Genomic DNA, 16,152 nt, shown 5'->3' with positions numbered 1-16,152 from the left:
GTGAGACATGGGATGACGCTGGCCCCGCTGAACTTCGATCACCTCGGATGCCTCGTCTACTGCCTCTTCGATTGCTTGCATTTCCTGAGGAGAGATGTCCTCGGGGAGAATCGGGTCGTTGAAAGTCACCTTCTTTGCCTTTGGTTTCTTGGTAGATAAGGGCTTGACGAATGACGACTTTGGGTTTGCGGCGAGATGCAATGCGACTAGAGCAATTATATTAGAAACCTCGCAAGGCAATTAACTACCAACTATTATTTAGTAGGTCTAGACCGAAAGTGCAAGCTCGTAAGCCCCAGCAGCAATGGCCACCACCAACGCATTGCCAAAATGAGCATGGCTGCCCATCTGCCTAGGTAGCCACCCCCAGAACGAATATGGCCGGTCACTACGGCACAACGGGGTACCACTACTGGAAGATATCAAGCAATATGCCATAGCAACGAGTAGTGGCCCGTGGCGCGTGCGAGACCCCCTTTTTTTGGTTTGTTTTATTTCCGCCTTGAACGCAAGAGAGAGCCACCGAGCACACCAGCTGCGCCGCGCTGCGACTACGTGTCGGGGACGGGGCAGAAATCGTAGTTGGCGTCACCGTCGACGCCGTTGTTGCCCCACCACCTGGGGAAGGGGACCGAGGGGCCGCCGGCGCCGAAGACGGCAAAGGACAGGATGAAGAGCACCGTCAGGCTGGCGCCGTCGAAGGCGCCGGCGATGAGGTACGAGTAGTCCTTGAAGATGCGCGGCTTGTAGTTGCGCAGGTAGAACTGCGTGTAGAAGCCCGCGATGACCCAGCTGAAGAGCACGCACGTCTGCGACTGGTTGTACGGGATGTACCCGGCGTACTGGATGAACTGCGGCAGGTTGATCTCGCTGAGCGAGAAGCCCCTGACCTTGGGGATAAACTAAACGCCGAGAGTTAGTAGGGCGCCCCTAAAATCCGGCTCGGAACGATGAGAGAGTTACTCACGTATGTGATGAGGCGGTGGATGGCGACCAGGCCCGCGCCGATGAGCAGGCCGTAGGGCACCAGCTCGTACAGTTCGCCGGCCTTGTAGAGGTATTTGGCCAGCGCCCAAGACACGGCGTTGGTGTTGTACGACTGTATAGTCGCACCGCTCCAGGAGCTGTTTCCGTCGCTGTCGAGGAGGAGCGCGCGGTTGCTGCCCACGATGGAGCTCATCACGCCGTAGTTGACAAACCCGCCCAGAATCGTGCCATAGACTTGAGTGAGGACCATGACGCGAGGGGGGATTTTGACTGATAATCGGCGCGTTAGTAACCCGAAAAATCAGAGAGATTCCCAGAGCCACAGGCAGAATCAGGAACTTACGGTATTCGCCCATCTTCAGGTCATTGGACAAGTTCACGGCGTTCGCAATCATGTTATGCGACCATGCCGCAAAGTACATGTTGCCAACTGGGCGCCCAGGCATCAACAGACCGCCCAACATCTTGGACAGGTTATTGGTGGCGATACCGTTGCCATACCGAGAGTAGAGGATGGTGCTCTGCATTGGAAAAGATTGAATGTGAGCAACCATGGCAGGCAAAGCGCGGTGGACAAGGACCACTCACAAAGGGTGCAATGACTATGCCGAGCAGCAGCGAGACAATGTACGCCCAGGCGGGAAGTGTAATGTTTGTCTTCAGGACGGCAATGAGGCCGAGGACGAAGCTGAAGACGAGGATGGCGACGTACCACCACCACGGTGCTTCCTTGTAATTCTTGGACATGTACTCGTGATGGCGATCATCGTGCTTCCCGTTCTTCGCGCTCTTGAACGCCCGGAAAATGTCTCCGCCCCAGAACAAAATGCAATGGGCAATCAGCGCTCCGATCTATTCAGGTGGTCAGTCCACATGCGAAAACGGGGCTGCGCCAAAGTTTCAAGATGGCTACTCACGGCAGCATTGGCGATAAACATCGAGTACGCAAATGTCCCAGTCAGTCTTGGGATACCGTACTCGGCGAGCTTCTGTTCGTCGAGCACGCCGTCGACAAAGACAGTAGAGGCAATGTACGGCGCGCCCTCGGCAGTCCGGAGTCGCGTGGACATGAACTGCTGCGACTTGGCGCCCCAGCCGTTGCCGTAGTAGATGCCGAGCATGACGATGAAGCAGACAAAGAAGCCGACGGCCTGGTGGATCTGCAGGTTGAGAGGCAGAGCCGTTTGAAAGGAGGTTATCTGCAAGGAAATCGAATTAGCCAGGATGAACCACACCCAGAAAATTGCTCAAAGAGACTCACGTATTGCCAGTCGAGCGACACACTGAAAAGCCCAAGGCCCTCGTTATTGGTGGCGCCGCCGAAGAGGTTGGTCAGGACCGCTGCCTTGCTGCCGGTGGCGTGCATCGCGGCCAGGCAGGGAATGGAGACCGAGTTGAGCCACGGCCAAATGTAGGCGGGGAAGAACTCATAAAAGGCCATGCCGCCAAAGGCGATCCAGAACCACCGGATGGGCTTGTTGTCCTTTACACTCTGCCAATGGAGGCCCTGTAGTGTCTTGACCGTCGGGAGCGTGCTCCAGTAGACGGCGTCGACGTGCCAGACGGCGATGGGCCGCATGATTCCAGCGACGCCATATCCGAAGAGGCCGATCGAGATGACGCACAGCACGACGGTGGCGGCGTTCAGGGGCAGGTCGTAGAAGAGGTCTTGGGCGGCAAACACCTGGATGCCCTCGGCGGCGTTGGAGGCCGACGTCGCTGTGATGGCGCAAATAGCGTGTTCTTTGAGATTCCAGCGCCCGTGGTTGAAAAAGGATACGATGTTGATCCACCGCGGAGGCTTGCCCACGCCGCCCCTTGCCCTCCACCGAGCCTCGATTCGATCTCCACGGGGAAGGAGCTCGGCCCAGGCATTGCCGACAAAGTAGGCAATGAGGACGATGAAGGTTCCTTGGATGGTGATTAAAGTCGGCTTGAACTATAACAGGCGAAAAAGGTCCGGGTCAGCATGGCTCAATCACCTAATTACTCATCAATCACCCTGTCACACTGGGCCATCTAACCTGGTATATCTGCTTCATGACGGCCTGGAAGGCCGACAGACAGGAAGCCAAGAAGAGACTCCGGAACGTCGCAGAAGGCTCCCGGTCGTCGCGCAACGACAGCAGGTATCGCGACGCATCGGTACCCGTGATGATGATTTCGTCTCCATCGGTGTCGTCCTTTTCGTCGGTGCTGTCGTTGTCGTAGACGGGCGGGGCGGGCTGGATCTCCTCAATGCCGTACCCTTCCTTGCTGTCGATCCCGTGTTTGGTGTCTGCAGAAGCCTCTACTTCGGCGGCATTGAGGCGGATCTTCTCGTTGACCTCCTGGTGTGGTGGCGCTGAAACCACCTTGCCCGATACCGGGTCAACGGCGCCGCCGATGATGGTCTCGCCGAGAGGAGCCGCAGACATTGTCGCTGGCCTACTATGGTACCTGGGTCTGGGATGGCAGAGCGCGGGGCGCAAGAGATCTACTTTACCAGGTAGATTGGCAGCGGGAAGCGAGGGGTGTATTAACCCGTCGGTTCCGTGCAAGCAATGCCGCCGGCAATTCTCACCAAGGGAGGAAAGAGAGGTGGCACAAAACAAGCAAGCACGGGGTGCAAGAGAGTTTCTGGCGGCAGCAGGCGAACGAACGCCTCTATAATACCCTGTTTGCCAGCCAAGCCATGGCCATCCATTTAAACTTCATCCTCCCAAAATTCCGCTTCGTATGGAGACAACGATACGACCGGTGGTGTGATGCAGGCCGAGATTGATGCCATCGCTCCCTCGATGCGTTGCTAATTGCAGGTTTCGGGTAAACTGCCTGTCTAGGACCTGGTCAAGCATGTCTCCACCGGGCCCGGTCACGGCGATGAGACTCTGCGTAACCCATGCTACGAGGTTTCGGGAAGGTCCTTGGTAGCACGCCTACCCGAATACTAACGACTTTCCCCATGGGGAATTTACCTCACTATTATCGCCTCCAAACGGCCATGTTGCAAGAGGAGGAATGTGTTGTCGCCTTACATATGCCGTGCTCCCAAGACCATCAAATTATAGCCTAGAAGGGATGTCGCGCCAATTGGGTTCCGACGGCCCATTCCAACGGTGGCTCGGCCTTTTACACGGCCGGTATCTTGCCGATAAACTGAAAACCAGCCAATGACTGGGAGGAAATGACACTCCTGACGGGCGGGCGACATCCACCTGCCTGGAAAGTTGGACTGCAACATGCCGTGCATTGACAACTAGAAATCCTGCCGCCCCCATACTATGTAGAGAGAGGTCTCGGATGCTCAAAGTGCTCATGGTCGGACTTCATCGTACTCGGTGTCACAGATGTTCATCGCATATTGACTCGCTTTTGAGCGTTGCCAGTGGGCCATTTACCGAGCTCGGTCAGCGTAGACAAATAAATTTTTATTGATGGACGTGTGTTCCACAGGCGGTGCGTGTCGGCTTGCAAGTACGAAGAACTTCCGAGCTCGTTTTGCCGCCGTCAAAAGGGTCCATGGAGAGAGATAAACGATGGATTGATTAGGCAGGTCCTGGAGCACCTCACTGATTAGCTCGCCTGTCAGCCCTTATCGGCGGCGAAAGAGTGATCGAGACCACCCAACCCCGGCCACTTGCCGTCTCTACTTCCGCGGTTCAATGCTCCCAATTCGGGATTATCGACCCCGGCGACTCGGAGGAACCCGAACTTGCAGCAAGCTAGCAACAGATGATGGAGAGGGCAGGGGCTGTCCCTGCAGCGAAAATCTCTTCTAGGAGGGGGAGGCCCGCATTCCACAGCGCCTCGCACGCCATTAGCCTCTTAGCCAAGAAATGGAGGAGGCTTGTTTTCACATGCTACCGCGCGCCCCCACGGTTAGTATGAACACGCCACGCACGTGGGATATTTATTGATCCTTCCAAGTCTCTGGCAGGGCTGCACTCACCGGTCCACTGGAGTCAAGCCAAGAAGCACCATGCCATTGTGCAAGGTCTGACGAGCGCTGCCATACAGGGCGGCCCGGGCGCGTGACATGGAGGGGCCCTCTGGCGGATTGACGACGCGCAGATGGTCGTAGCTGGAGCTGAGGGTGTGGGCTAAGGCAAATAGGTAAGTCAAGATGGTCGTGGGCTCGAGAGTTTTCATGGCTTGGCGGACCATGTCGGGGTAACGGGCGACGACGCGGAGTAGGTCGCAAGCGTAGGAGGAGTCGGCGAGAAGCAGGTTGAAATCGGAGGGCGTCGCCAGCAAATCGTCGCGGGTGAAGCCAGCCTTGCGCGAGATGGAGCAGAGCCGGGCGTGCGCGTATTGGAGGTACGGCCCCGTGTCACCCTCAAAGGAGGTCATGCGCTGTAGATCGAAGCTGTAGTTATTGGCCCGCTTCCCCAGCATGTCCTGTACCATGATAGCGGATACGGCTAGGGCCTCGGCCGTCTGCGCCGGATCCGCCACCTCGCTATATTTGGTCGCATTGCCACGCATCTGCTCGTGCATGAAATCCGTTACGTCGTTGACCACGTCGTCAAGAAACACCACCGTGCCTCGACGAGTAGACATGCCGCGCACCTGACTTTGTTTTAGCGGTGCAAAGGTTTCGCAGGTAATATCACAGAAGAGTGCAATGCAAATCGCCGGTTTGGTCTTGGGGGATTGAGGGCCGGGAAATATTTACGTACCTTGCCGAAACTGATGTGCTTCATCTTTTTGGACAGGGCCGTGTATGGCTCGCCCATAAGCTCCATGGTTAGGAACAGCCACTTGAGGTGCGCCTCCTGCTCGCTCATGACCACGTAGACCATCTCGTCGAAAGTGTAGTCGTCGTGACGCTGCACAGCAGCGCCGAGGTCGCGGAGAAGGTAGTTTGAGGTCCCGTTTCGGTTTCGGAGGATGGCCGTGGCAACCTTCTTTTTGCCGTGCTTGGCGAAGTCGACGATCAAGGCTCCTCCGTCCGGCTCCGCTATGCCTCTGTCTTCAAGGACCTGCAGCACGCGAGCAATGGTCTCTTTGCGCACCTTGGACTCGCCCGAGTAGTCGGTAAAGCGAATGTTGAGCCGAGCGTAGGTCGCCTCATAACGCTGAATGCTGAGGGCTCGGAACCGCTCCCATAGGGCCAGCGCATCAGGATCGCCGTCCTCCATTCGCTTGAAGTATGCTTTCGAGGCACCGAGCAGGCCCTGAGTCTCGTGAACCGATGTGTCTTCGCCTCGAGCCTTTGCCTCCTTGTACGCCACATCCTCAGGCTTAAAGTCGGCGCTAATCTTGACGTATATCTCGAAGAGATGGCGGATCGGATCGCGGTCAAATGCTGCCTCGTCTCCATACTTTTCCCAGCCGGAAGCCAGCAGACCGAACTGGCGGCCCCAGTCGCCGAGATAGTTCATTCGTATGACGCGGTGACCGCAAATCTCGTAGAGATTGGCGAGGAAAGCGCCAATTATAGTGCTGCGCAAGTGTCCGAAATGAAACTCCTTTGCAATATTAGGGCTAGAGAACTCGACGATAACTGTCTTGCGGTTTGCATCGTCTTCGTCGATGTTGCCAGTACTGTTATCCGCGCTGGAAGCGGCTGGCTTTCGGAGGCCAATGGCACGATCCGAGCCGTAGTCATTGCCATGCTGGAGCACAAAGGGGAGGAGAATCCCGGGCAGAGCAGCAGGGTTCATGTAGAATTGCAGGCTTATGCCGTCGGCGATTGGCTGCTTGACTAGGGGGCAGTTTTCGACGCGGAACTAATGAAGTGCAAGTATTCGTTAGACAAGGATCTAACTTGAGCGCTCATCCTTTTGACTCTGGAGATCAATATTCCATTGCACCCGGCCGGATAAGACAGCCAATATACCTGGGAAGCCAAATTCTCTGCCTGGGCTGTAGGAGTGAGGTCGGCGCTTTTGATGCGAAGGCGAGGCACGGCAAGAACCAAATCGCCTTTATCGAAGGTGCTCGACCGATCGAGGGCGGCGAAGATGAAGCCGACATTGAGATTCGTGATGCGCGCTAGCTCGCGTGCGATGGCGATTCGAAACGCGTCGAGCGGATTGGTCGAGGGTGATGCTCCAGCGACGGAGACTTGCGGCGTTTCGACTGCCATTGCCGAGGCTGGCAATGGTTCGGAGGTCCTCGTAAGAGGGCCACAAGATTAGGTAACCTGATTGAGTGCTGGAACTGCGCTGGGATTGCACTGCGTGGTTAGAAGACTTGAAGGCAGGAGCGACCAACCAGTGATTCGGTTACTGTAAAGTTATTACTTGGTACTTGTATGTGGTTGACACTGACTCAGGCAGCAGGTGCGACTCTATATGAGGTTCTTAACCCACAAACCTAACTTACGTCAGCTCGATGTGAGTCACGCCGGGGAGTGCGAGGTGGCCCCCCACAGATCCGATCGCCTAGCTATGTACGGTTAGGAGGTGCGCGGGCGTATCCCCGACCTTGAATAATAATCAGGCTACTATACTTTAATTATAACTACCTGAAGTCCAACCTGGAAGCCCAGAGCCGTGAGCGGAAATCGGCATGGGCCCTTGGCATTTCTGCGTGTACGGATAACTCAATTGGAAATGCCAACAGTTGAAGACTTCCCGCCTATACCAGGAAATGATCGCTAGTTACATCAAATGCTGGAGAATCCCAGAACCAACACGAAAATATTCACATTCGGACAATTATTGCTATATCGATCCTCAGTCCGATGGGTGGGCAATTGGCGACAGATTTTCCCTCGTGGCGACCGTTTGACACGACAATGCACTGTACATATTCCGATCGTGCAGACATACAAAGATCCATTAGTGTTTTGCTTTTCGATGATACATCCACGTAAGCGACTATATAAAGCCTAGATACCCGGGCGCAGTTCCCAATGCCCTCACTTGTTCATGTGCATTGATTCCTTCATGTTGTCTTTCATGCCCTCCATTTTCTCGCCGATGGAGGAGCTGCTCTTTGCCTCACTGCTGCTGCTCTCGAGACCGGGCTTCTTCTTGGGCATGCTGCTGCTGCTGCTGTCATTCGACATGTTCTTTTCCCCCGACGGACCGCTCATGGGGCCGTTGTCATCAAAGAGCTGCAGCATGTTAGCATGTTGCGGAGGGATTCCGCGAGGTGGGCATGTTTACGTGGGCTTCGTGCTCGGCCCTGTCAATGAGGTCGTGGCACTCTTCGGCGGCCTCGTCTGTGTAGCCCGTCGGGTTGTGCAGGTGTTTTCTGGGAGGGTGCTCGTGACTCTTCGGCATGGTGGGCAGGCGGTATTGGTGGTATAGTATAGTGAGCAAGATAGAGGACGGTGTTTTGAGCAGAATGAAGAGGGAAGCAAAAAATTTGGCCGGGGGCGGATGCACACGTTCTTATTGTCCATGTGGCCGCATCTCTCTGCGATGACATGCCGATGATTATCAGGTTGTCGTCATATTTGCTGGCGATCGGTCTCGGCCAGCCGCGTGGGGTGATGAAAGACGTCACTCTCCCGTCTCCTGATGTTCTGATTGCGCGGTGGAAATGTGGGCAGACATTCGCCCCACACCGGCACTGTTCGCATTGTCTGTTGAGGCGGAGGATCGATGCTGAATTACGTACGTATTTGCGAATATATGATTTGCAATTCTTGGCGAAAGTGTTTGACTGGTGCATATTTGCTGATGAAGTCGCCAAAACTTTTTAGCTACCTGCAACCGTTTCGGTGAGATGGAAAGAACGAATGGGTAGCTTCAATGTTATGACTTGTGGAGCCGGGCGATGTGTCGCTTTGCAAAATAAAAAATAAGTGCATTCTCTAGTGCATCCTCTCGAGCAAAAGAATAATGAGATTCGGATACCGGGAATCGAACCCGGGGCTACCGTTACACCATGCCCGATAGTCCTCCAAATCAAGAGACTGGGGATGCTGGTTGAGAAGTTGTCAAGAGGGTGGAGGAGGTGGGAATGGGAAGTCTTTAACCTCAGGTGTGGCTCTTTGTGGTTGCGGACCTTTTGAACAAACTCTTGAAGTGGGATTAGCTTCTGTCCACACCACACCTACTTTTTCGCAGCCGCGCAGCGCGCTAGTCAATGAACTAGGTAAGTTATTAGACTGAAACTTTTACGAAAGCACACGAAAATTGCACGACGGCGACGGCGACGGCGACGACAATAGCAACGGCAACAGAGATGGTACAATCAGATGTCCGTATTCTTTTCTATCGCCGTTTATATGCACCTATCCTTCCCCTTTGAGCGCCCAACGTACTCCGAGTCCGGACAGGGTTTTTATTTTTCAATCCCAACTACCTCCCAGAGCGCTCCGCATGCTCGGGCCGCGATCCGGGGCTCGAGAACTGTGTAGGCGCGCTTTTTTGCCAGGCAATGCGACAGGCATGCATGCGGTTTGGCTTGCCAGTGTGTTTGCTTAGGCAATATTGGTGGCGCAGTTGGCTATCACGCTCCTCGCGCCGCTCCCGAGGGTGAAGACGCCGTTGTAGTCGGCAACGGGAATGTAGTTAGTGAGCCTGTTCGCGGCGACAAACCAGGTGACGGCCTGGCCCGTGCATCCAGAGTCCTCCCAAAACTTGAGCACGCATTCCTCTTGACCCGTGATGGCAATGGCGCCGAGATTGGCTTGAGTGAATTCCGTGCATTGTCCGGGGGTGACTGACGCTGTGCAAGGCAGAGGGATAAATCAGTGACCCATGCTATATAGAGCGACGCAGAGGTATGAGGGAAGCTCCGCTCACCGTCGAAATCGGCGCCGCCCGTGCAGTCGCCCGCGTTGAAGCCGACCAGGTTAAAGTTGGGGGCACGCTTGACAACCACGTCATTGCCGGAGACAGGCGTGCCAGAGACCATGCTGGCCAGAAGGCCAATGGTGGCGATGGTGAATCTGGTGAGCTGCTACAAGCGTGTCCTTGTTAGAGCTGGCTCAACATGAGACGATTAAAGAGCCACTGCAGTCCTATACGCACCATTTTTGGCTTGTTGAAGGCTCGGAAGTGACGAATGCTGTCTGTGAGCGATGGAAGACGATGCGACAATTAAGTGCGGTTGAGGATGGCGGTAAGAATTCAGACCATGTTGGGGCCGCCGTTGGGCCCTTTTTATACACGGCAGGTGAGACCTGTCCTGCTCAGTCGAGCGCGGAGAGGTGGACAAGATCATGGACCGCCCCGAGGCCCAAGACGTCTCCACGGGCTGTCTCTATTCTCTGCTGATAGCGTCCGCATAGCCCGAAGGAGGCTACCGCTCCTGCTTAGGGAAGTTGGCTTTGAACTAGCCGGGGCCCCTGGTCCATGTCTCCCACCTTTTCTTTTCTGTTATTCTATTATTGGCCTGGACACTCTCGGTAATCGCGATCAAATGACCTACGAGATCTTATCTAAGCGAGAACGCGCAAGAGATCAACTACACCAACAAAGCAGGGACAGTTGGTCAAAAGTGGGCCAAGACCCTGGCTAGTTCAAAGCCAACTTCGCTGAGTAGAAGCGGTACACCGAAAGATGCCCGTCAGGTCGAACACCTCTAAACGCATAGAAAAGGTAACGTATCTCAAAGTCTGGTGGCTCGCAGTATAATCAGTCGAGAAGTGCTGTGGTCATGGTGGAGCGTTGCCGAAGTGCCCACGACATGAGCAGTTGAGGTGGTCGTTTCTTCGATGCTGGCGTCTCATTGTGGGGCTCCAGTTACGTACCGAATGAATGTGGCTGAGCAGGGATGTTTAGTGAACAGTGGTTTGAGAGGACAACCCGAGTTCTGGGTTAACAAGGCGAACCCCGCTCAAAGATCCCACCACCTCGCCTGTAGCGTGTGTTGTTGATTTCATGGTAGGGGAGAGATTGTTTAGATTATTATTTGAATTGTTGTATTATGTGCTTGAGTGGTAAAGGCTCCCGCTGGGGCTTGCAGGCTTTCCAACCCCTGAGAGGGTGTTGGTTTCCTTGGCAGGCATGGGTTAGTTCCGCCCTATTCCCAAGCGACCCAACACGGTAATGACTCGTGAACAACGTGGGGTCAGGTCATCTAGTCAAGCTTTTGTGGGGGGTAGCGTGGACTGACTTCACCTCCTCCGGGGTAATACATGTTAGCGTAGGAAGGTGGCAAAGTTAGTGATTAGCGAGATTTCCCTAAAAGATACTAATAGTAGGTAACGTACCAAGCTAGCATGTATTTCCCCAGTGGAGGTGTTGATACGGAGACGCGCCACCCGCCCCCAGATGGCTAGCTAGGGAAGGGCCAAAAGCCGCTATTGGCGATTCCGATCCGATTAGATCAGATTAGATCCGAGCCCAATGAATGCCACGGGCCCACGATAGGGCTACACAGGGGGGCTCTTACCCTCTGTCAGGGTCATTCTTGTCGGAAGAAGCCGAGCCACGTGACCCGGCTGACCATTTCCGGCCAGAACAAAGACCTCATTTTCCCTATAAAGCAGGGTACCTAGGATATACCGAACTTTCTTCCTTCTTCCGAATAGCAGCACTCTTTTGCCCTAAAATGATGCAGTGTTGTATTTGACAATTCTCAATTGGGCAGGCAACAACAATGCCCTACCTATATTGAAGTGTCACGCACGATTGTGGGCTTATTGCCCCAGCTGAGCGACGGTGCTCATTGCATAGCCAGTTCCAGATTATAATCAGAGTTGCCATTGTTGATGTCACGGTGAGATGCAACGCCAGGCCCAAGGCCAATTTACAACATTCCACGGTGAATAATCAACCGACACTACTTAGCTGGGTCTCAGTTCGAGACTTTTCATGGGACCTGGTATTGAGCCTTGAGATAAGCTGTCAAACCACCAAAAATACCTTGTAATAATTAACACTGTGAACCCTTAATCGCAGATCTCAAAGGAGGTCAGAGACAGGGAGTCTCGCAGGGGTTTCCAAGCACTATCGATTGATTGTTTACCGTCGAATGGTGTAGGTCCTCATTGGCATTCAAGCCGACCGCAAAGTCAGCGAATGTGCAGCCGGGAACTTTGTGCTCCGGCACGTCCGGCATGTCGCCCCCGAGAGCACAGGGACGAGGTCGGGTGTATGGCACCGAAAGCGGCGGCGAGTGGTTCGATGAGACGTTGGGTCTGACGTTAGCCCGGAAAAGACATTGCCGTTGCCATGTCCCCGCCGTCGTATCTGCCTTGCTACGTACTTGCCCGCGCGGCCTGATTACGTATTGGCATTCAAGTATAAATAGTTTCTTGGGTAATTAATAACCGTTCTAGCTTGTGTTGTGTTCACAGCCCCTCTGCTCCAAAAACCCCCTTATCTTCCATGGGACCTAGAGCGAAAGGAAGATGGGGTCGAGTTTTCTTTTTCCTTCTTTCCTTCCTTTCTTTCCTTGATTGTTGCCACCTGCCACCACAGCACAAGTGCAAACTGTCCAGAAATACTTATCCACAATGCATCATTCTGCACGCCAGCGAGTGCATCGTCCAATTCCACATCCATGAACTTGGCCTGCCGACACAACCCATCACCTGACATCTCCTCTCAACCGGTTTGATGGCAATATGTTGCTGTTAGCAAAACAATGCTCCTTTGAAATGTCGAATTCTGACGCTTGATGCAAGCATCATGTCTCGCTCAAAAAGCGCATCATTTACCATTTCCACGCCCGCCTTCATATGCATAACACGAATAAATACAACAGACCACTCTGAGCTCGGCCAGTTCTGGCAAATACAATATCTCGATGGAGGGCCGGTGGAGGACGGGCTAGGTAGGTAATATTGTTCTGGTTCTATTTCATTTATTTCCCCAATGCGAGACCGACATAACAGCGAAGCCTCTCTGTTAGCGATGCACTAAGTTTGCGTCATTGCTCGTCGGTCTCGGCATCTTGTCTGAAGGTTTCCCTTCATTTTATGAGTCCTTGTTTCCCGAGAATGAGAATACCAGAACCCCCCCCGGAAGTCACCTTCCAAAGAGATTTGTCTTGGGCTACCGTTTACACTCAAAAAACTCACAACCAACTAGCAGGGGTGTTCCACTTATTTTGCTCCGCAAGATCTCGGTAGTGACGACTTTATCGCATTTCCGTTGGGCTTGACCCCTACTAGTCGGTTGCGAGCTTTTTGAGTGCATACGGTATTCGCCTCAGCGTGATGAAGCAGTCGCGCAGATATATCGCAAAAGTTGGGCCTTGAGGAGGATGCAGACATGGGGGATTGACCGGGAAGGGATCCATTCCAATTGTTTTGGGGCTGGCTTTGCTAGGCGTGGGGCAAGGCTGCGCGGTTTACCCAATGGATTTATTCCTTGAGGTTTGTTGGCCGGAGAAGTGCACTGGAAAGGATGAATTTCTTTTTTATACCAGACGATTAAAGTTGCGGAGTACAGTCAGACTTCACAGCACCTTGCAGGGTTGCAAGCGCTGGATTGGCGAGGCTGGTGCCGAATCGCCTTAGTAGTCGCATCGGAAGGCGCCAAGGATTTAGCTCCCGCGCACACCGCACAAAAAACCTTAGCTGGCAGGCGGCTGGTCCCTCTGCACGCAGCACCCCTTAGACTTGGGCCAGTAGACTGCAAGTTAGTTATCCTCCATAGCATGAGAAAAAACATCTGGATAGTAGTATTAAATCCAGGGCAGCTTAAGAAAGTCATTGCCATGGTTATTACATAGTCGCACTAAGGGTTAGGGTTTTGAGGGTCTTTTTGAACCTGGTTGGTTGGTGCCGGGGGGCTATGTAAGCCAGAGTGGGTCTACATTTTGCCCTTGCAGGTGATGGGAACTCCCTGGTCGCACAGATCCTGCGCTAGAAGAGGATACCAGTCGCGTCAGTAGTTGGTCCAAATCAACCGAACCAACAGGCAACAGAAGAATAACATGACCTCGTCGACCAAACTAGACTTGGGAACATGGCTCTCTCTCTCTCTCTCTCTCTCTCTCCATGTTTCAAATTCGTTTGTCGCTGCGAGACTGTACTTCTGCATTGATTGTCTCTTTTAATTAGGTGTTTTTTGTGCCGCCCGCCATGGCCTTGTCGTCGACCGCCGCCGCCGACTATGCTCTCCCGGTTGTGGTCTTGATAATCGGGGCTGCTAGTCTTGTCTACTTGTTCGCTCGAAACATGTTTGCCCACGACGGTCGTGAGCCGCCGGCGGCGCCCCAGGCAATCCCCGTCATCGGCCACATTGTCGGCATGGCGCGGACCTCATTCAACTACTATGTCGAGCTCAGGTATGTGTTAATTATTGTGTTATTATGGTCTTCCCCTTTTCGGCCTATCTCTCCTACGTATGCTAACCGACCTGCAACAGCCGGCAGATGCGTGGCGCACCAATATTCACCGTGCCGCTACCGGGCCAGAAGATGTACGTCGTGACATCGCCCGAGCTGGTGCAGGCGGTCCAGAAGCAGCACCGCGTGCTGGCCTTCCCGCCCATCGAGGCCAAGTTCGCCGCCAAAATCTGTGGTACAAGTCCCGAGGCGCAGGCTCTAATGCAGATCAACGTCAACGGCGACTACGGCGACCATGGTCTCACGACGCAGTCGTACACGGCTATGCGCGCTGCCCTCAAGCCCGGGGACCAACTCGACGACATGAACCGCGTCATGATCAGCGAGATTGCAAAGTTGCTCGAGATTTTGCAGTCCACATCCAACACGCAGTCTCGCCAGCTCGGGCTCTACGCCTGGCTCCGCGATGCCATCACGACAGCCACCACGCGGTCAGTCTACGGGCCCCTGAACCCGTACGACGACCCCGCTGTCGCCGAAGCCTTCTGGGACTTCGAAAAGGGCTTGATGACGATACTGGTTGGCATTCTACCGTCCATCACCTGCCGCAAGCCCGTGGCAGCACGGAACAAGGTGGCCAAAGCTTTTGAGGCATACTACTTGGCTGGCGGTGTGGAGAAAGGCTCCGCACTGGCCCGGAACCGCTATCAAGTCTCCGCAGATCACGGCGTGCCGCTCGAGGACATTGCCCGCTTTGAGGTAGGCGGGTCCATGGCCATCTTGCTGAACACGACGCCGGCGGCCCTGTGGACGCTGCTTTTGCTGCACTCTTATGACGATGGAAGTCTGTTGGAGGATATCCGGGCCGAGATTGACGCGTGCACCGAGACCAGCACCGCAGACGACTACGGACAGACCACGGTCAAAGCGCTCGACATTGCCACCCTCAAAGACAGCTGTCCGCTGCTGCTGTCGGCATACCAAGAGGTGCTGCGGTACCGCACCATGGGCACGTCGGTGCGTGAGGTCATGGAGGACACGCACCTCGGGGCGTGGCTGCTGAAGAAGGGCGCGATGCTGCAGATGCCGAGCCGCGTCATGCATCAGGACTCGAGCCTATGGGGTGTCAACGTCGACGAATTCTACCCCCGGCGCTTCCTGGTCGACGAGAAGCAGCACCGCCCGCGCGGCGACGTGTGCTTCCGCGCCTTTGGCGGCGGCAAGACGCTGTGCCCCGGCAGGCACTTTGCCACCAACGAGATCCTCGCCCTCGTGGCCGTCTTTATCGCGAGGTTCGACATGAAGCCCGTTGGGGATAATGGCTGGAAGCTCCCCACGACGACAAACACCAATGTGGCGTCGGTCATCATGGAGCCCGACTACGACGTCCAGGTCGACGTCCGGACACGTCCGGGCATGGAGGGCGTCAGGTGGGATATCGGACTCCGCAAATCAGACAAGATCTTTGCCATGGTTACTGAGGACAACGCCGAGCTAGGGGGCTGATGGGTGCTGTGTGAATTGTTGGATTTGAAACGGAATCGATCACGATGCAGAAGCCGCACTGCGACTCACTCATCACTTTCATCCCAATGATGGCGGTGGTACAGCCTTGATTGCCAGCAAACCAAGCAAGCAGCTCATAAAGGAGAAATCAGCCGCGAGACTCGACGCCTTTTCAAGCTTGAGTGTTGGTCTGCTAGAAGATTGTTTCATAGACTGGTTATATAGTCAATATATATTACGTGCCTCCTACTATTCAGCGCTTTTCAGTGTCAACTTGTTCAACGGCTTCAGTCTACACTAGCTCAAATTGCATTTCGATTTCACTTTATCCAGTCGCCACACACCTCCAGAGTGCCCTATCAAACCCCAAACCCCAAACCCTAAAACCCAAAACCCAAAACCTAAACCCTAAACCCTAAACCCCCCCTCAACTATTTGCATGTAATCGCCCAACCTTCCTACGTGTTTCGCAGGGACTGTCGCCTGACAGAACCAGTCAAGAGTTTTGACGCCATGTGAGCCAATGTG

General features: G+C 54.4%; 5 protein-coding genes across 5 annotated transcripts; 1 reads left to right on the top strand and 4 right to left on the bottom strand.

Annotated features, from left to right (window-relative positions):
• Window positions 1-248: 248 nt before the first annotated feature.
• B0T26DRAFT_509179 (OPT oligopeptide transporter) lies at window positions 249-3,550 on the bottom strand. Its single transcript, XM_060435412.1, has 7 exons — window positions 3,012-3,550; window positions 2,249-2,926; window positions 1,905-2,186; window positions 1,576-1,839; window positions 1,331-1,508; window positions 968-1,257; window positions 249-902 (listed from the first exon to the last, which is right to left on the bottom strand). The coding sequence occupies exons 1-7, from the start codon at window positions 3,402-3,404 to the stop codon at window positions 552-554; spliced, it is 2,436 nt and encodes an 811-aa protein (XP_060290562.1). The 5' UTR covers window positions 3,405-3,550; the 3' UTR covers window positions 249-551.
• Window positions 3,551-4,554: 1,004 nt separating this feature from the next.
• B0T26DRAFT_509197 (arginyl-tRNA synthetase) lies at window positions 4,555-7,271 on the bottom strand. The gene is made up of 4 exons (XM_060435413.1): window positions 6,812-7,271; window positions 5,649-6,701; window positions 4,919-5,538; window positions 4,555-4,829 (listed from the first exon to the last, which is right to left on the bottom strand). Exons 1-4 carry the CDS (start codon window positions 7,058-7,060, stop codon window positions 4,823-4,825), a joined length of 1,929 nt encoding a protein of 642 aa, XP_060290561.1. The 5' UTR covers window positions 7,061-7,271; the 3' UTR covers window positions 4,555-4,822.
• A 135-nt stretch (window positions 7,272-7,406) lies between these two features.
• B0T26DRAFT_732305 (uncharacterized protein) lies at window positions 7,407-8,498 on the bottom strand. Its single transcript, XM_060443104.1, has 2 exons — window positions 8,088-8,498; window positions 7,407-8,035 (listed from the first exon to the last, which is right to left on the bottom strand). The coding sequence occupies exons 1-2, from the start codon at window positions 8,202-8,204 to the stop codon at window positions 7,838-7,840; spliced, it is 315 nt and encodes a 104-aa protein (XP_060290560.1). The 5' UTR covers window positions 8,205-8,498; the 3' UTR covers window positions 7,407-7,837.
• Window positions 8,499-9,352: 854 nt separating this feature from the next.
• B0T26DRAFT_681345 (uncharacterized protein) lies at window positions 9,353-9,908 on the bottom strand (the record flags this gene model as incomplete). The annotated part of the gene is made up of 3 exons (XM_060440629.1): window positions 9,353-9,600; window positions 9,678-9,831; window positions 9,906-9,908. 3 exons carry the CDS (start codon window positions 9,906-9,908, stop codon window positions 9,353-9,355), a joined length of 405 nt encoding a protein of 134 aa, XP_060290559.1.
• Window positions 9,909-13,912: 4,004 nt separating this feature from the next.
• Window positions 13,913-15,624, top strand: B0T26DRAFT_658147 (putative cytochrome P450; the record flags this gene model as incomplete). Its single annotated transcript, XM_060438841.1, has 2 exons — window positions 13,913-14,118; window positions 14,199-15,624. The coding sequence occupies 2 exons, from the start codon at window positions 13,913-13,915 to the stop codon at window positions 15,622-15,624; spliced, it is 1,632 nt and encodes a 543-aa protein (XP_060290558.1).
• Between the last annotated feature and the right edge of the window lie 528 nt (window positions 15,625-16,152).

Source organism: Lasiosphaeria miniovina (assembly GCF_030549165.1).
Source record: "Lasiosphaeria miniovina strain SMH2392-1A chromosome Unknown B0T26scaffold_8, whole genome shotgun sequence".
Taxonomy (NCBI): Eukaryota; Fungi; Ascomycota; class Sordariomycetes; order Sordariales; family Lasiosphaeriaceae; genus Lasiosphaeria; species Lasiosphaeria miniovina.
Note: the sequence above shows the minus strand (reverse complement) of the source record. Positions and strands in the feature narration are given on the sequence as shown.